This window comes from Chaetodon auriga, chromosome 20 (genome assembly GCF_051107435.1).
Source record: "Chaetodon auriga isolate fChaAug3 chromosome 20, fChaAug3.hap1, whole genome shotgun sequence".
NCBI lineage: Eukaryota > Metazoa > Chordata > Actinopteri > Chaetodontiformes > Chaetodontidae > Chaetodon > Chaetodon auriga.
This window is the reverse complement of record NC_135093.1, coordinates 9,151,898-9,171,911: the sequence shown is the minus strand read 5'-3', so window position 1 is coordinate 9,171,911 and position 20,014 is coordinate 9,151,898. Positions and strand designations below refer to the sequence as shown.

The following is a 20,014-nucleotide window of genomic DNA, read 5'->3' as shown; positions in this document are numbered from 1 at the left end:
TTTCGACTACTGACGACATGAATCAAATGAAAATTGAGGATGTCTATGGATGTGCAACGGTCTGTGTCTTTCACGACTACTTGTCATTTTTAAAGCGATCGGTGTTATTCTCTGGAGGCTTTTAATCTGAAAGGTTACGGCGGAAGTTCTCTGCTCACGCTGTCTAACTTGACGCAGTGGCTTTAAATGGGAATACCCTCTGTGCTGCTGCGGGAGTCTCCTTTAAAAAATCCTGCCGTGTCACTGGGATGCGGTCGCCGGAGCCGGGTACCTCGTCTACCATCCCTGCTTATATGCCCACCCCCGGTAGGCCTGATTTTGTGTCTTATTCCGCTCAGGCTTTTCTTTTTCAGAGTCTCTGTGTGTGATATTACTGTTTGAATTTGCCTTCAAATCTACGCCGCTCGGACAGACCCGGTCAGCCTAATGACTCCTGACAGAGCCGCGCTAATGACTTTCAGCGGTAACCTCCCATACAGGAATAGCGCTCCGGGGTTAAAATTAGACTGCTTAGTGCGTAAATATGCCCTATTAATAATGGAGCTGTTGAGGGAGAGCACGCTCGCTTGGCACAATGCGTCGCTGCAGCCAACCTGCAGGTTGCAGAACATTTAGATGACTGGGCACCAAACCCGCTGGTCTGATGTTATTACACAGTCAGCTGTGGTGGAAAACGGTATGTAAGCATTTCGTCATGTCCCGGCAGGCCAAGGTTCCCCGCAAACCCAGGATATTCCATTAAAACATGTAATTTAAGGTGTACTGTAGATTTTTGCAGTTTTATATATAACATCCTAAAATGTAAGAGCTGCATATAAAAAAAGGATATATTCTATTCAAAGTGGTTTTGGTCAGTTTAATCATATGGTGCCAAGTTTTATTCCAGGCTATTGATAATATTAAAACAATGCCTTCTGCCACAATAACAGTACGTGCATTTAGACTTTGCATACAAGCTGTGCCAGCTGCCAGTTAAATACTGGGCATGGATATTCTGGCACATGACCTTCTTAGATCACAATCTTCAGCTCATCAGGGTATGCAGTGCGTGTTCTTTCTCCATTATTATTAAATTGCATTGGATTACTCTGAATATAGCTGTACATTGGTGCCAGTTTGTGCCATATAGCTGGTTTGTCAATGCAGCTATTCACATGAAATTGAGACCAGGCATTGGTATGAACTCTGCAAAACTCTACAGCTAAAGAAATTGCAATTTTCCAGTCCATTGAAAACGTTATGTGCAATAAAGTGGGATGATGTGGGGAAAAAAGGATGGAGCAGGCTCATTGAAATGTATTTAATATTTGGTGGAGAAGTCTTCATTTGCAATGACAGCTTCAAGACGCTTCCTGTATGCAGACCCTAACCTCTCACCGTGTTCACAGACCGTCTTTAAACCTTGAAGATCGGGCTCCTGCTGATGAATCTTCCACAAATGTTCCATCGGGTTTAAGTCTGCTGCTTGATTGGGCCTTCCAACACCTTTATTTCCCTCCATTGTTGCTTAACAATGCTGATGCAAAGGTCTTGGGAAAGCTCGTTGCCTCTAACCATCATGAGATGTTTCTTGCGTGACAGCTAAGTCTTTTTCAAAGTCTGGAAGCACTAATCAACCAGCATGCACCAACCCAGAGTTCATTCTAATTACCTCATGTAGGAGAACTGATATTTGGGGGACTGGCTTGCTTTTGGAGCCAGCTTCAAGTGGCCATTCAAGGAACTGCACTTTTGGCATTGGCTTCATTTCTTGCACATTTCTTCACCCCCAAATTACACATTGTAATGGGGGAATAATGTTCACATGATAAAAACATGTCAAAAAGTCTGGTCTTGGCTCGATTTTGACCAAATAAGTGGCTATCCGTCAAATCGTGGTTAGCTGTCAACCCATAGTAAGTACAAACTAGCATAAAATGTAAATACAAACAAAAGTAATAATTGTAACTCTACAATATTGAAGTAGACTTCCTGTTTTACATCTCACCACTGGTGGTTTGTCATATACTCATATTCACTCCACATATGGTAAAGGTATGCTGTAACGCTTTTCCACATGCCTGCAACACTGAAAGCCTTGTGCTACAAATACATCAGCTATGTACATATGGAATTTGCTCTAGTCTGAGATCTGGCATGCATTAATTCACGTCTGACTGAGTTTGTTTTCCCTTCAATCCTAAAGGAATGAAAGAATGTCTGTGTGGAAAGCTGCAGCGAGATTAGGAAGTGCCTGACTATGTGTTGCATATGAGAGGCGGCTATCGTGATTTAAACAAAGACAGTTTTTGCCTTTTCTGGAAAATGAACATGAGTTACTTCAAGGTTGTTTTCAGCAGTGTGATGAGCATCCTGTTTGTGTGGTGTTTAATTTAAACCGTTCCCTTCCTGTCCTCTTGTAAACATATGTTTCCCAAACAGCTTATAGCCTAATTAAGAGTATTTATGCGTTCTGATGTTTCCTCAGCCCTGTGTGGTTCAGTGCTGTGGTTTAATTGAACCCTGGACACAGTGTGATGTCAAACTGGCATCCTGCCATTGACATTTTATTTTTAGAGTAAGATGTCATAAAACAGCAGAGAGCTCCTCATCTGTTGTCCTTGACAAAGAAAGAAAAAAGCCTACTGACAATTTTTCGTTCCTCTTTTCTTAGAGAGGGACCACTCACCCTTTCCTCCACATACTGAAGATGACAGCTCCATCAAACCTAACACGTGCAGCGCCGCAGCAGCCGCGCTTCTTGGTGTTGTTCGACTTTGACGAGACCATCATCAATGAGAGCAGCGATGACGCTGTGGTGCGTGCGCTGCCCGGCCAACAGCTTCCCGACTGGCTGAAAAATAGCTACAGGGAGGGGCACTACAATGAGCACATGCAGAAGGTCTTGCTTTATATGGCGGAGCAGGGCGTGTCAAAGGTCTCCATCCAATCGGCGGTGGAGAAGATCCCACCCACACCCGGCCTGCTGAACCTCTTCCAGTATCTGCAGAGCCACCAGCAGGACTTTGAGCTGGCCGTGGTCTCCGATGCCAACATGTACTTCATTGAAACGTGGCTGGAGTATGCAGGGGTGCGTCACCTTTTCCGGAAGATTTTCACGAACCCGGCCAATTTTGATGCGACGGGCCGGCTCGTGCTGCTCCCTTTCCATTCCCATTCGTGCTCTGGCTGTCCTGACAACATGTGCAAGCAGGTGATCCTTCGGGAGTATCTGGCAGGCCGACAAAAGGAGCGCGGTGGCACTCCCTTCCAGAGGGTATTCTATATCGGAGATGGGGCCAATGATATCTGCCCCTCTCTGGCTCTGGGGCCCCGGGACACAGCCTTCCCCAGGAGGGATTTCCCCATGCACAGGCTACTGCAGTCCCAGGCAGCCATGTTCAAGGCAAACATTGTTCCTTGGGTTAGTGGTGAGGACATAGTGGACTGCCTGAAGAAGATAATGGAGGAGAGATGAGATTAGTGTTTGTGTGAAAGAAAGAGTGAAAGAGGGGCAAATAGAGTAAAGGCGCACCAACCCCTGTCCTGGTGAGCAGCACGATATGCGTGATTTTTACCCCGGCCACACTTGGTACAACCCGTTAAAATGTAACCAAATCATGGGCATTGAGTTGAATCAGCTGTTTTAAAGAGATCATTTTTGGAAATACGCCTATTTGCTTTTAGATAAGAAAACAAATGCCACTGTGATGTCTGCACAATAAACCTGTAGCTAGAACCAGCAGCAAGTTAGCTTAGCTTAGCATAAAGACTGGAAATGGGGGGAAAAATCTGTACAAAGAAAACAAAAACTGTGACTTTAAAAGCTGACAAATGAACATGTTACAGTTCACTTGTTTACTCTGTGCAAAAAACAAAGTATAAAAATGACAAGTTGGGGTTTTATGGAGGTTTATGTGTCTCCAATGACTCCAGAAGTCACTGCACCCGGCCGGGAGACAGTTTGGTCCATAACTGACCACAAAACATTTTTTACTCTTTGGTTTTTGTCCAGATTACTGAGAAAAGAGATATAAACATGTTAATTAGTGAGTTTAAAGCTGCTGAAAGGTGGATTTTTTTTTACTTTTGGACAGAGCCAGGCTAGTTGTTCCTCTTTGTTTCCAGTCTTAATGGTAGGATAAGATAACCAACAGCATATTAACCGTCCAGAGGAGCGAGAGGAGTCAGTCCTCTCATCTAACTCTTGTCAAGAAAGCGAATAAGCATATTTCCCAAAATGTGTGACTATTCCTTAAGAGTATAATGGTTTTAAATGTGTATTCAGTATTAGATCTCGACTCTCATTGCAACAAGCTCACAGGTCAAGGTCATCCTGATCAACAGTGGTGATATGCAGCATTGCTGATGCACTAAGTTCTGGTTTACGAGTCTGGTCAAAATGCTGAAGATCTTAACCAAAGTTGTGTCTCGTGTTCTCTGGACTGAACTAAATCCGATGCAGCCAGCTCATTTAACACACCATCACTGTCAATGCGAATGTAATTTACATTTGAATATCTCAGTGTGTTTGACATTTTTAAGCAATCTTAGCCATGAACTTTTGTGTGAATGATGAGGGAACATCTTATTCCATTCATGGGGGTCTCTGTGTTGACAGGCTTCTTTTTAAAACACTTAACGCTGCATTCAAGGCCTCGATGATGGACACACAAGTAGGATCAGGTGTTATAGCACTGCCTGGGACAAAAGACCACACATGTCGTGTCAGGCAGGGACAAGGTCGGCATAGAGCAGGTATAAGGTGACGGTAGCTGCGCTCTCTCCACCAGTCATTACTGATACCTAATCTGGGGCTTGATTATACAACGGTAATCTACACCAGCATGAGATCCAAAGGGAACGTTGTAGCCATACGCCTGCTCTTTGGCCCAACATTACACCAGTGGAACAGTGGAGGAAGTGTAATGCAAAGTACCTATTGGAAGATTTTAATCTCTAGTTGTAATTCTATTAGCACTTAGTGTACTTGTACCCTATAAAAACTCCCAGTGGATATTAGTATTGATAAGGAGCTGTCTGTTAAAGTTGGGGACGCTTGAATGTGTTTCCAGTAAACTGCAGTGTTGTGAGTGAATGACGACGAGGGTTTCAGCCTCTTCAGTACGTTTGCGTATTAACTCAACATGTAACCTCATTTTAAATTCATGACAGGGACTAGAAAATACATCAAGAAATATCAATAAGGAGCGCTCGTATTCATGTAAATGGTGCACAGGGACATTAATATTATGTTTAAAATCAGGAAATTGTGAAATATATCTCGTTCAATCTTTGTGTGAAAACTTTTTCCATCCAATAAGCTGTCTAAATTACTAATAGGACATGTACTGTACACTGTACATTTGTTTACTTCTGCAGCCTATTTAAGGTTTCCATGTCAGTGTGCACCCACTGATTTTGGTCCTGTCTAGTAACCAGAGGTACTATGAATAATTCACTGTATATTTGCATTAATTTTGTATTTTAGATATTTAAAAATGTCTCATCCATATCCATGGACTGTACATCTTCAAGCCATTACAGTTAACAATAAGAGAGTTTGGGTGAAAAGCAGTAAACAGTAATAAGTTTGTTAATTGATGAAATACTTCTAGCCTTAAACATTATGCTGTAAAAGTGCTGGAAATTTCCTTTAACCAGTGTTTTAGTTTCTCAGGGAGTACAGAAGAAGTGTTAATGAGCAAACGTAATAATAAATGTTTTTAAAAAACTGCTGCTCTAAGAACAAAATGTTCCTTTGTGATTAAAAAAAGTATAAATGTGGATGAGACGTAATCAGCATTTGATCCTGACGTTCTTTGAGATCAAAATCTAGAGCTTTGTGATTAAAGCTCTGAGAGCGAGGAATACGGTTATTTTAATTTGTTTTAACTGTCTGTGTACCTGTAAAACTTCCACTGAGTTTTCTGCAATAATAAAACAGTGTGGTCTTGATTTGATGTAAAAGAGATTTAAGGTTAAACAGGAAGAAAAACTTGACATTTTCAGGGATGGAATTGACCCCAGACCGCCAAACTAAAGTGTTTTTAATGCAACTTTAGAATCACGGCTTGATGACAACCAAATAAAATGATGTGATGTTAGGACTCTGCTTGACTAAAATGCTGCTTTTTCGTTTTTTGTGGTTTGCCGTATCTCGTGTGTGTGTGTGTGTGTGTGTGTGTGTGTGTGTGTGTGTGTGTGTGTGTGTGTTTAATCAAAAATCCAGTTCTGTGTGTAATGCATCATTGTAACAGGAACATAAAGCCATTATCTAATGAATCTGCTTTCGTTGTGTGTTTCACATTCATGACTTGACTATCTAGTTTCCTCTTAAGGGTGTGTTTGTTTCATCATAACTTGTCATCACCAAAATTGTCATATTCTTTAAGGACTTCAGGGAGTGTAAAGTATAAACTGGATATGAATTAAATATCAATTTTTAGATATTAATTATTATTTCACATGAAAAACATAGTAGATTAATAAGAAATCTGCAACTATTTCAATCAATTAATCGATGGAAGTAATTTTTCAAAGCAAAAGCCCCTAAAAAACAAACTGCTTCTCACATGTTAATATTAGCCACTTTTCTCTGTTTTATGTCACTGTAAGCAGAATTTTTGGGGGGTTTTGTATTGTTGCTCAGAAACAAAGAAAGACATTTGATCACCACCTTGAATTTTTGGATGGATTTATACTGGTATGCATGTGTTGATGTCACTTGTTTTAATTTAATGCTTTGGGAAAGACAAAGTCAAGCCGGTGTCAGAGAAATTCTAAGAGAATGGGGGAGTGATTTAGGGGAAGGGACAAGGAGAAGAAGCCTCCCATGACGCAATGTGTCCTCTCAAAGTAGGTGACAGGATGATTTCGCAGCAGAAGCAGAAGCAGAGAGAGGAGGACAGAAAAGACCTGGAGTGAGAGGAGTCATTCAGGCCACTTTCTCAACTCGCATGGCTTCAGACAGCCAAAGGACAACGTGAAGACAGAAGGGCAGGATGAGAGGAGAGTGGACGAGAGCGCAGAGAGAGAGGAGGAGCTCAGTGGGTAGAGAGTCAGCAGTATGGTGGGAGGAGAGGACAGATGGACAGCAGCACTGAGCTGTGATGACATGAGAGGACATCAGCGATGAGATGAATAAATGTGCCACCACCATGGACAGGATAGTGACCTTCAGTGGATGCAGCGGGTTGGGTGTAGAAAGGGAGCATGTGGCTACATCAATGACGAACTCCACCAATTTTACACATCAAAGTCTGATTGCAGGTCTTGGGGAGCATTACTGTGAAAAAGGCTTTTTTTAAAAAGTCTGAGAAATTGCCTCAAGTGATGTCACTTGAGTCATTTGGGACTGACAACTGCAAGTATGTGAAAAAGTGAAAAAAAACCTGGGGGTGTGGAGTCAGAAAACTCACCTCTGCTCGAGGCTAGCAGCTCAAAGCTACATTAGCCAATGCTAGCGTAACACACCTGAACCTCTGACAGAACTGTCAGCAGTCGAGTTGCATTGTGGGTAATGAAGGCACCAGGTTTCAAAAAGGAAGAAGAATACTTGAATTAAAAAACACTGCGTCTTCTTTTTGGTTGAACATCGGTGGAAAGGGTGATTTCAGCAGTATGAATGTGAGCCAGAGCAAGAAACTGTCAAATGTTTGTGACTAATTTCTGATTTCAGCCTACAAGTGGCAATGGGAGAAGCAACGATGAGAGTTTTGCTGGGTCGTCTTTAAGGTAAAGGCCACATCAATCTGTTGCCACTCTTTGATATCTTGTGCAGGATGTGCTGATTTCTGACATTTAAACCAACATCCACCTCAGCCTTGACTGGATTCTGGAAGCCTGAATGAAGTCTAGCATGTGCCTCTGGGTCATACTGTTCCTACTTCATTTTGTAATAGCACTTTTCCATTATGCTGTGTCAGCCTCTCCTTAAACATCTTATTTACATCCTTATTAACTGCATGCCTTGTACCACCAATTTTCATCAAAACTAGAGAAGTTTGAGCTCTACGCAGAAAATACTTTTCCCTCTCAGTGGAATATGAACTCCTACTTGTCAAGCTTTGGTGTGTCTTTTTTGTCTCTTGTGACTCATCAGTGACTAACGACTATATTTAGCATGTTAAAGAAATCCCCACAGATGGTTTTTCTGGTAAAGGTGGAAGCACAAAGTTTCACCACCATTCAATAAAAATCAAGCAAAATAAAAGTAAAATTGCATATTTTCAGCTCCTCAGGCTTTTAAATAATCCTGTGAAATGAACTGCCCCGAACTCATGTCCACATTAACCAGTGACAAGGAGCTGGGAGTGTGTTGCTTTGTTTTAAAAGGAGACAAGCCAAGAGGTTTGGCAACCGATGGTTTACAGTATGTGCACAACCTCAGTGTACATCTTGACCAGAAGATGGCGCCAAGTCGACATACCTCTATCGAAACTGCTTCGCTGTGTCCTGCGCAGAAAAGGACTTTTGTCACCACACATTAAAGCCAGTGTGGGGTTCCTGTATGTTGCTCTGGATTAATGAGAAAATCATGTGCCAGCCTCAGAATGAGGCTCCTTCGGCGTAAACAGTAGCGTTGATGTGAATTAATGAAACGACTCTCAGAGAACATGACAGCAAAGGCTCAGGGCTGTGGTGACGGAGATGACATGTGGTGTATGTGCGTGCTCCATGTCACCATGTGAGTCTGAGATGCTGCTGAAGTCAGCCAAGTCATCTGTTGATGCAGCTTTCTCACTTGCGTGGAATTCAGTCTATTTCGTGTCCATCACGCCCGCCATAACCTTGCTTATGCATGTAACCTCTAATTTATCTCTTCCCCTATACTGCCCTTCTTCTTTTCTAGTTTGACTTCTGTCAGATCAGATAAACGCACTGTCATGCGTCTTATCTTTGCAACCAGTCTCTCCAACATTGTTCTCTCTCCACATCTGATTCCTTCTCTCTGATGTATTCTGTCACTCTGTCCGTAGGGCTGATTTCGTGTCATTGTTGTTGTCTACCATTATATTTTCTGTTGTCAGTCCACGATAACGTAACACGTAAACACTTGCAGCCCTCACTTTGCTTTTGTAGCTTACGTATTGCCTTCTTTTGCCAATATGATTCAGCTATCGCTCTTTGGAAACCCTCTCTGTTAGCTCTGGACTTTTGCACCTCTCAGCTCAATTGATCCCACCCGGATTGATCCTTCAATTTGGGTCACACTGAGGCTGATATTGTTAGGCAAAGAGTACATGCTCTGTCTATTACGACTAAATTGGCAAAAGATGACTTGCTGTCCAACCCTAACTTCAGTGACCTCCAGAGGTAAGTGAATGCATAGATAACCCAGTTAACATCAATCTGTGGAGAATGATGACAAATCGTATTTGAGGATCTTGAACTCGTCAATGTCAGCCTGTTGTACCTCCCTGTCAATATCCACAGTCCAGCTGATGCAGCCCTTCCCTCCACAAATAACACAACACACTCGATTGTTAAAATGCTTTAAATTGGCAGGGCTATCCAATGATTGCTTTTATTGATACCCTCATTGATTTTTCTCCATTCTATTACTCCCTCTGAGGTGAAAGATAACTCAGTTAAGGGACTTGAGCCTTGTACGAGGTCACTCTGAATTAGGATGCGGACTTCCGATGCCAAATCCCCATCAGGCTGATTAGGGTTGTAAGTGTTTCCAGTCCTCTGTGTTTGATTCCTCTGCTGATAGTTTAAGAATACAATGCCAGCCAAAAGTCAAGCTAATAGCTTTGAGCAGAGGCAGAAACAGTCAGCGAGCAACGAATGGAGATGGGAAGGAGGGAGGAAGCGTGGGCTGCGGGAGCTGACACTTGTCTATGTCCTTGAGATAAACGGTGGTGATAAAACTAAGAATTTCTTCACTTGTAGGTCATCAGCCACAGAAGACACAATGATTATATTGTATTGGTATGTCCTTGAGGTTGTTGAATACTATAAAATCTTCATGAGTTATCTGTAGAAGCTGCAACAGGAAAAACTGAACAGAGGTCGTACAGTGTGCGATACAATACAGCACTTCTTCTTGTGGGATATAAAAAAGTATGAAATAATCTTTTTGGCAAAAGTAGTCCTTGATGTTATTAAAGGGGCAGTCCAGGAATTCATTATCCTCACATTTACTTGAAGTTCAGGAACTTGAGAGGCACAGATTTTTAAAAAGAATGATCAGAATTGAAGCAGCTTATGACACATCACACATATCACACATATCAGATTAAAAAGATTATCTCTGGAGCAACGTTATGTTCGGCTTTAACTATCTTACAACTAGCTTACAACTAGTTCACCTGGCTAACAGCACTGTGTCACATAATAAAACACAAAACACCAACACATTCAAACCAGTCACCATGACCTTTACATTAGAAACATGACCAGCAGATCCCTAAGACACCAAAATAAGGCAGCGACATAAATAATTGGTTTGCCACACTGCTGTTGGAGAAAGTCTGTCATGTTCTGTCACCTCTGTCAGTCCTTTGCTCTGTATTTTATATTATAAAACTGCTCAGATATTTGCAAAAAATGTCAGGTGGCAGATGATCACAAAGCAGCAAATGTCAACTGCACAACCCAACATATTCCTACATCTGATGTAGACAGGAAGTTGAAAGACAAAACGATGGCGTCGGAGCACCTTTGTCAACAGCATGGGTCAAGAAACATTGGATCTTACAATTCCCACATTGCGACTAGATGGCATCTTTCATTAAAGCCTCAGTGCCTACTAACAATCCTTATATTTAGACTTCCCACATGTCTGCGCAGGCTGATCATAGCATTAGGGTTGTTTTATAACACTTTAGAAAGCTCCCACCAGAACTACAGACCACGTCACACAGCTGTTTCTACAGGTTGAGTAGTATCCTCCATGAAGAGTTGACTGACCTTCATGTGGAAAGTTCACGGAGTGCCCCTTTAAGGCTCCCGGTTGGGGGCTTGATAGCAGAAGGTGAAAAGTTCTCGAGGAAAACAAACTTCCCGGATCCATGATTTGTACCCGAAGCCTGATGGAGGATGATGAAACAAACCGTGGGTGTCTGCTCAGGCTCAAACTCTGTCTAAAGACAACAATGTGGTAAATGTATGTGTTGTCTGACATCTCTGGTCTTTGCCCCTCTCATGAAGCCTTGACTCATGACCAACTCTCTACAGTTTGCCAGAATGAGAAGGAACTGGAGGACAGCTTTCCACTCAAAGACATGTCGCAGACATGCACGTTTAAAAACACATTTCTGACATTCTTTGCTGCATTAAGCTAATCATAAAGCATCTCTGTGCATTGCTGATAAACCAGTGCCTGTCTGTTGTGGATAAATCTGCCATTTAAAGCCCTGATTTGTTGTGAGATAATCTTCCACATGCCCTTGATGACAGATAGACAAAGATGAAGGAAATACGTTATAAACTCAGACAATATGTGACCCCAGAGTCATGGACCATGTCTGTACAATGCTTTTTGCATAGCAGTAGTAGAACTGGTCTTTCCCACACCATTCAGACTTGTTTGGCATTCAGCTGCAGATACAAAAGGTGATGTGTAGTCATGGATGCTGTAAGAGACAAACGCAGGTGTGCCGTTCACTGGAGCTCATAGTTACACCATGTCTCCATAATTCATATGAACTGGGAACAACGTATGAATTTGCACAGCAGAGAATGGAGAGCTTTTGTACTACCATTAAGACATGTCAATAAGAGAAACAGCTTTATGATGCTTGACTTACTCTGTCTGCCTCCCTCTCTTTTACACACACACACACACACACACACACACACACACACACACACACACACACACACACACACACACAAGCCCCTCCTTGCTCTGCACCGAGCCGTGTTCCTCTGCTCATACAGTCGGGCTCTCCCCCTCAGCAGTCCAGGCACCGGGATAAAAAAGATAATTTCACACTGAAATTAGCCAGAACTTCACTCAGCTGAGACTTTGACTTCATTTCAACGAGTGAACGTAAATTTCCTGCTTTTTGCTGCAATTCGGCGATGAAGATTATGTTTGTCCTGCACAGACGTCGCGTTTCTTGCCGGTTGACTTGTGAAGTTGCTGAGTTGATCCATCTTTCTGACGGAGCGCAGCGGATCGGAAAAGGTGAGAACTCTCTCCTGAATTCACGTCAGAGGCGTGAAAATACCTTCGTGTTTGCGTCCTGTGACTTGTGAAAGTATGTTGGAGGGAAAAATTACTTAGATGTTGTTGGGAAAAGGTCGTGTACGACAGATACCGTAAGATTTGTCTTTCTATTTTGATTTTTTTTTTTTCTTTCTTTTGGACGTCAACTGATGATGTTTGGGTAGCTAATTTAAACGTTAGCTAGTTATGTTAACTTAATGTTTGCTAAGATATGTTCAGTGACCCACCTATAAATTAAATTAGTCCATTTATGTTTTACAAGTAAGTTACTGTAATATGACAAATGCACTGGATAATTATTGAAAGTGATTCAGAAGCTTTATAGGCATGTTTTTGTAAACTTGACAGTTTTTTCTGAACTTATGCTAAACTTAGCGTTAGCTTAACGTTGCTAGCATCTAAAACCACAACTGGAGGTCCTCTGACACCTGAGGTTTTGTTTTCAGTTTGGATCAATTCAGCAAATATTTCATTTAATTAGTCATTTAAGCTTTGTCTGACCAGCAAAATCCAAAACCTGAATATACTGAATTAACTTCATTAGCTTTAGCCAAGGAAACAATGACATAAAAGCAGCAAAGATCCATATTTCTAAAACTGGAGCAAAGGATGTTTGACTAATCTTTAGAATTAACTAATTAACTAACTGATATAAATCTATTAACAAAATTACTGCAGATTAATTTTCTGTTCCATTGATTAATTGACTATTTGCAGTAACATTACCTGTCAAATCCCTGAGAAATTAAGAGGTATATTGATTAAATCAATTGTAATTGTCCTTTATTGAACTGAATTTATCCTGTCAGTCCTGAGATGATTCATTGTTGGACTCACACTGATGTACAGTATGTACATATGTTAAGGCAGCTGGTCAAAGTGAAATTATAAATCAAATACGGCACAAATTGTTTCTATAATTATCTGCATCTGAGGTTGTGCAGGCTTGCTGTGTTGGTTTGAAAAAGCTGTTTAGCCTTTCTGCATACAGTATTTTTTAAGCTAGAGAACATTTACATGCATGTGCTGTTGAAAATCACCATGAAACTGTTAATTATCGTTCCTCCTGTCCAATTAAAGACTTGAGGTGAATATGATTAAATCGATGTTTGATTGTGTAATCTCTGTTCACTTTGCAGGCACATGGGGTTTGAAATATCTCTGAACTCCGGCCGGGGGAACGAGGATAGGAAGAATAAAACAAAAAGAGGTAATAATGACTTCAACTTTGCAAAATACATAGAATTGAAATTCATCAGACGTTGTGATGAAGACACTAAGATTTATACTTTTTTGTTTTTTTGGTGTTGATATTAATTGTAGTAAAGAAGAAAAAGAGTTGCATGACCATTGCCAATGTATGAAAAATAAGTGTAGTAGTTTGTCCAAAAATGCAGTCCATTGAGTTTTCAACATATAATTAAGAGCAAATAGTCTTTGCTATGTGCTATTAATAGACCTGACACTGGGCAAAAGAGCAAAATAATTACTGTGATAAAATGATTAAGATGTCCTTGAACAAGTCACCAATTCTCCAGTTCATATAGTAAGACTAGGTAGTTCCCTGCTCATTTTAGCTGGGTGATTGATCACTTATGCAAGCACAGCACAATAGTATTGGCTTCTTCAGTATGACAAATTAGATCTCCATGCCAGAGGCTTGTGTCGCACTCACGTTATGTTGTGCATCTTCTGTGTGGTTTGACGTGTTTGAGTGGATGACCCGTGTACCCTGTGGGCTCCATGTCTGGGTATAAAGTGATGGGAGATGCTGTGTCTAAAGTTTAGGTAATTGCACTCGCGCTCCTTCGCTGTAGCATTTCCTGGGGACAGATCGTTATTTTATTCAAGTAAGTTTGCAGAGAGTTATGTAATGTGATTATGAAGGCATCGTAATGAAACAAATTTATTTTGCTTGTTACTGTCATTGCTCTTGAGTTTTGATTTAGTCTTTATTAATGCTTGCTAATGTTGCCAGTTTATACTTGGCTGTGCTCTGATTTATGTATCGTAAATCCAGTCTCAGGGCATCTGGGTGACCAAGACATGGTATATGTTGTATGATTCATGTCTAAACAATCACATCAGTTTTTTCTTTGCTTGCCCACTTACTGGCACCATCTTACTGAGTGTCATTGTGGATTGGTGCATTCCTTGGATCACCCCACAACACTATTTCCTCTTGCCAATCCCTCTTCCTGTTTCCCTCTTTTTCCACATCAGCTTTCTACTGTACAGTGTGTCTCTAATCAAGACAAAAAACCTTCCCCAAATACACCCAAAAAAGGAGGTGCAGTGTCAGCAAACTACAAACTTTTTACAGTCGCCTTTTAAGTTAATAGTGAGTGAGTGTTTCATACTAAAAAGATAGACTTTGGGTGGAGTATCACGTTTACTGCTTTGAGGGAAACCACGAACCTTCACATTCACAGCTTGAAGCCGTCATAGATAGGCTTGTGCAAGGCTGTCTGCTCTTTAAAGTTACTCTCACATAGCTCTTTTACTGGCACTGTAGGAAACTGGAGGCTGTTGGTCTGGGGCTGGGAGACATCTGGGGAGAATGCACTGTTTCACCTTCAGGCATTCGATGTGGCACTACCAGCAATGTGGGCTATGGAGCTGTGGCTACATCTTAAGACCAGGCAGGATTTTTTAGCAAAGAACGAATTGAGTTGAATCAATGTTTTATCTAAAGACATATCTGTGGGGTTCAATTTCTGGTTCACTTACTGCCGTATTCTGTGGTTTCACATAGATATTTGCCAAAAGCGTTGATGGCAGCTTCTGGTTTGGTGCATACATATGTAACATGAAAGAGGATGGTGTGTTTATCACAAAAATTCGACATAACAACTGAAAGGTAATCATCAAAGCGTGTTCATCTTTTTATTCTGTTTGTTTGTGTCTGTGTTGGGAGGATGAGGTTCTGTTTTCCCTTTAAAGTCATCATGGTGAAGTTAGATTGTTGTCTGGCTGCTGACTGATTTAGTGAAAACATGGACAAAGTTCTTATTTTTGAGTCATTACTTACATCCAAGAGGATCGACTAAACCTAAACGTGTTTTGTACATGTTATTGTGAAATGCGGTGTCACATAGGTTTGTTACGACATGAAATGAATGATGGCTTGCAGTTCAATTTGCTTTCCTCTCTATTGCTGTGCAGCAGTGTGATTTGCTTTGCTGATGAGCTGAGGTGAAACTGAACAATATGAAGGAGTTTCTTGCCATCAGTCAGACTTGTGTTTGGGTGGTGATAGTTGTGCTACTGGGTCTCCAAATAGTACGTTACACAACGTGGCCAGATGTGCAGTTTTAGAGGGCATGGGACTCTTAATGAGGTATTCAGGACTGTTTTTTTCTGTATGGAGTGAGACATGAGGAAGCATGTTAACAGCAGATGGACCTGGATTCAGAGAAGTTCGGGGGGTTTCTTTGATAAAATGTCACACTGACTCAATGCGACAGTGTGTCCGTATGTCTGTTAACAATAATATTTTTTTCACTTAATAAAATGTCCAAAAATAGTGAAAGCTGTCACAATTCCCCAGAGCCCACCAGAACACATTCACATGTCTTATTTTGTCTGACCAACGACTAACAGTTCAAAGCACAATGAATTTAAACATAAAGTTAATAAATCTTCACAATTGAAAAGCTGCAAATATTTGTTTTTTTCTTGAATGATTTTAAAGAAACTTGTCAAGTTGTCACAGATTCATTTTCCACCTATTTACTGATGAATTCATCATTTTCAGCCATAAAACAAAGCAAATAAATAAATAAAGCAAAGCTCATGTTGTGTTTTCATGCAGTGAGGCCCACCAATGTAAATAACCAGAGGGCCTAATTTGACCAAATAGTGTGGATCCAAGATCAGACTGCAATCTGATTGAAAGAATGGCTTTTTGTTTTCAGCCCTAAACACAAAAACCTTTTTTTTTTTTTTTCATTTTTGCCAAACAGTATGATAACATAATTGACTTCATACCGTGACAGTCTCGACCTCAAGGCTGTTCCTGTTTCACCTGACCTTGTTTGCCTCAGTCTCCATCCCCTGTTGGTAGATGGATCTGCATCTTTTTACAAGCAACTGTGCAGGAGCCTCAATTGTTGGATTGCACATTATCCTGAGAAACCCTCTGAAGTCATACACACACAGGCAGACATTGTTTGCCCCACAGAAGTCTGAACCTTGTAGATTTCTTCTTACATGAGTGACTTGTGGAGGTGTCTGCTGAGGAGGGTTTGGGCAGATGGATGTCTGCAGGTTAAACAGAGTTCTCTCAGGGTTAGATACAGTATAAGGTGGTCTACTTCACTTAGCATAACAAGGATTTTATCATCTAAATTCAGCTGAGAGAGGACAGTGTGTTTTCTACACAATCATAGCGTGGTTTCATTCTTTGCTTTTTCCGTCTTTTCAGACCTTTGTGCTGGCCTTGTGTAGCTAATGACGGCAGAAAGACGTGGTCGCGTGGAGCTGAGCCATATTAAAGGAAAGCCATATCATAGGATTGTGATGTTAAGGCACCAATAATCTTATATATTAACATAAAAATATTAATGATGTCACCCTAGTTCCATTGTGGATCAGCAGTGAATGGTTTTTGGTTTTTCGGAAGTTAGAAGTTAATTCACGTTACACAGCTGATAAAAACCTGACAGTAAAGGTTTTACTGAAGCAATAATTCAACAAACCACAAAAAAGCTTTGAGAAATAATCACACATTTACTATACGTATTAGTCTCCCTAGTACCCTGGCTGTCACCACTACTCCTCATGTGGAGGAGTAGTCCAGCACAAAAAGGTTTTATCTCTCAAACCAGATGAGAAAGTTTTTAGTTTACGGAACATCTGGATGTTCAGAGAATGTAAAACGCCTATCAGGGACATTCGGTTAACAATAGCAATTATGGTTAGACATTCCATTGTTGTCATTACTCTTCCCTGTGTGTACTATTGCCAAGGGTATGTTTAGACATGAGCTTTAGGGCACAGCTATTATAAGAATCAAGGATAAACGTGTTGTTATTGTGGAGAAATGCACTATTTGATAACCGTGTATACTGAGGGAAAGACAAAGTGCTTGGAGCTAAAATACTTTGTGAACACGGCAGAAGAGTGTGGGCTGCCTTTATTTGGAGCATTAAAACTACTCAATTTATTCTGTGTACGTGGGGGGGTGAGAGACAAATTGAGAGACACACAGAAAAAAGATGAAACAGATATTTTGTCTTTATAAGGCAACGTTATTTGACTTAAAGTGGATACTCTGCTTATAGTGTTGTGAGCATGGTACAGAGGTTAATCACTTCTGCTCTCTCCACAGGGGAGTAGCAGAGGGTGTATGTTGCCTCTCACTGTAGTTTCCCTGCCACTACCATGAGTTGGAGTTTCCTGACTCGCCTGCTGGAAGAAATCCACAACCATTCTACATTTGTGGGCAAGATCTGGCTCACTGTCCTCATTGTTTTCCGCATCGTGCTGACGGCCGTGGGAGGAGAGTCCATCTACTACGATGAGCAGAGCAAGTTTGTCTGCAACTCCGGCCAGCCGGGCTGCGAGAATGTCTGCTACAACGCCTTCGCTCCGCTCTCACACGTCCGCTTCTGGGTTTTCCAGATCATCCTAGTGGCCACCCCATCACTCATGTACCTGGGCTACGCCGTCAACAAAATCGCCCACGCAGAGGAGCAGGCAGACAGCGGAGGAGCGAGGGCATTTTCCCGGAGGAAACCCAAGAAGCACTATCTCGGGGGCAGAAAGCAGCACAGGGGCATTGAAGAGGCAGAGGATGACCAAGAGGAAGACCCCATGATCTATGAAATGGCAGAGGAGGAGAGTGATGGTAGTGGAGCAGCAAAAGAAAACAGCGGTGATGGAAAGGTGAAGGCCAAGGTGCGCCATGATGGGCGCCAGCGCATCAAAGAGGATGGACTCATGCGGATTTATGTCCTTCAGCTCTTGGCCCGCTCCTTGCTGGAGGTGGCTTTCTTGTGTGGACAGTATGTCCTGTATGGATTCGCTGTGCCCGCCCTCTACGTGTGCTCAGACCTGCCCTGCCCTCATAACGTGGACTGCTTTGTGTCACGGCCCACTGAGAAAACGATCTTCCTCCTCATCATGTACACGGTCTCCCTGCTTTGCCTGGCACTCAATATATGGGAGATGCTTCACCTGGGCATAGGCACCATCTGTGAGATCATACGGTCCCGCCGGATGCAGCTCCCCGACGACGAGCTGTACGGGCTGACAAGGGGACAAGGAGCTCGTAATGAGGCAGGGTTGAGCGGAGAGGATTATGGCAGTTACCCTTTTTCTTGGAATGCACCATCAGCTCCACCTGGGTACAACATCGCTATCAAGCCTCCTCCGGTATCTACAGGGCACCACGAGCAACCGCTACCCATCACTGACCTCACAAACGCCAAGATGGCATGCCGGCAGAACCACGTGAACATTGCCCAGGAGGAGCGCCAGCAGTACACCAGTAATGATGAAAACCTGTGCAGAGCAGGGATGGGAGACGCCCCCAGAGGTGTTCATAAGGACACCTGTCCGCCTCAGAAGAGGCTGGAGGCTGACAGTCAGGCCTACAGCCAGCCACAAAGCCACAGTAACAACAGCAAGCCTCACCGTGAGCGTAAACACCGGCAGGCCTCCAAACACGCCTCCAGCAAGGCAGACGCAGACAGAGGCAGCGGCAGCACCAGCAGCGGCAGCAAATATGGAGTCATAAAGGGTTCAGAGTGGATCTGAAACGTTTTTATGATTTTTAAACAAAGCAAATGCTTCTCAGACAGATGTAGTATTTACATGTGTTTGTCTATACTGAGTATAAAAAATGGACACAGCAACAAGTTTACATTCTTTTCAATTGTGTTCATACCATTAGACTCATAATAAGTGATTATTAGTGCCAGTGTCTATCTTGTACCAGTTCACTGATAGCTCCATCCTGTAAGGATCAAACAGACAAATAATTTACCCACAAATCTATAAACCTAAACAGCTGCAGGGATAATAAACAACACATGTTCATGCAGATACATTACAGATAGTGATTCTAATGCAACTTTTTGATTTAGAGTAGAAGCATCACAATAGCTGCTTTTGCAGGAAGATGTTGATGCTGTGTTTGATTCCTGGTAAGTATGCAGAGGCTTCCACGCTGTAACTTAAGGTGCCTTACTTAAAGAGTCAAAGTGCTGCTTCCTATTGAATCTGCATCACTTTATGTACAACTGTTGAATAAGTGAGTTGTTTTCTACAAAATGTCCTGACACTATGGACGTCTGCCTGACGAGTTTCATTGCCACCCAGAGGTTAAGCTTCAACAATGTTGTTGTTTCTGAATATGCAAACTTGTATTGATATTTTCACGAACCCAGGTTGACTGTGGATTTAATGTTTTCCCCAGCTTTGAAGAAAGAAAAGTATGTTTTCAGTTGATAGTTTTACAGTGTAACCCTTTTTTAGAGAGCGAGAGAGGAAGTTCTCATTAATATTTTAACAGATTTTGAAATGCATCGGTAAATGAAGTGTTTGCAAAGTTTAATAACCTAACCCTACTGTTCACACTGTTGTCAGTGTCTTATTGTCAAGTTGTTGACATAACTTTTGTTTGTTTCAAGTTTGTGTTATGATGGTTTTCTCAACCATTAGTACATTCGTTTGTGTAGTTTCTGTAAAAAAAGAAAATATCTGGCCTAAAGCATCTGGCCTCTGGTTTTCTTTTCTTTTCTTTTTTTTTTTCTCATTAATACATACTTTTATTTGCATATTTTCAAATTGAAATGTTACTAAGGCTAGTCCTTTGCACTGTGCCAGTGTTTTTGTGAAAATATT

General features: G+C 41.7%; 2 protein-coding genes across 3 annotated transcripts; both read left to right on the top strand.

Moving 5' to 3' along the window:
• The first annotated feature begins 217 nt into the window (after positions 1-217).
• On the top strand, positions 218-6,089 carry LOC143338578 (putative phosphatase phospho1). 2 transcript variants are annotated; one of them, XM_076759044.1, is made up of 2 exons: positions 218-306; positions 2,654-6,089. In XM_076759044.1, exon 2 carries the CDS (start codon positions 2,690-2,692, stop codon positions 3,455-3,457), a length of 768 nt encoding a protein of 255 aa, XP_076615159.1. In that variant the 5' UTR covers positions 218-306; positions 2,654-2,689; the 3' UTR covers positions 3,458-6,089. The 2 variants fall into 2 exon arrangements, with proteins under 2 accessions (XP_076615159.1, XP_076615158.1); XM_076759043.1 differs by having other exon boundaries at positions 224-306; positions 2,658-6,089.
• Positions 6,090-17,548: 11,459 nt separating this feature from the next.
• On the top strand, positions 17,549-18,925 carry LOC143339064 (gap junction gamma-1 protein-like). Its single transcript, XM_076760066.1, has one exon. The coding sequence runs from the start codon at positions 17,549-17,551 to the stop codon at positions 18,923-18,925; it is 1,377 nt and encodes a 458-aa protein (XP_076616181.1).
• The last annotated feature ends 1,089 nt before the right edge of the window (positions 18,926-20,014 follow it).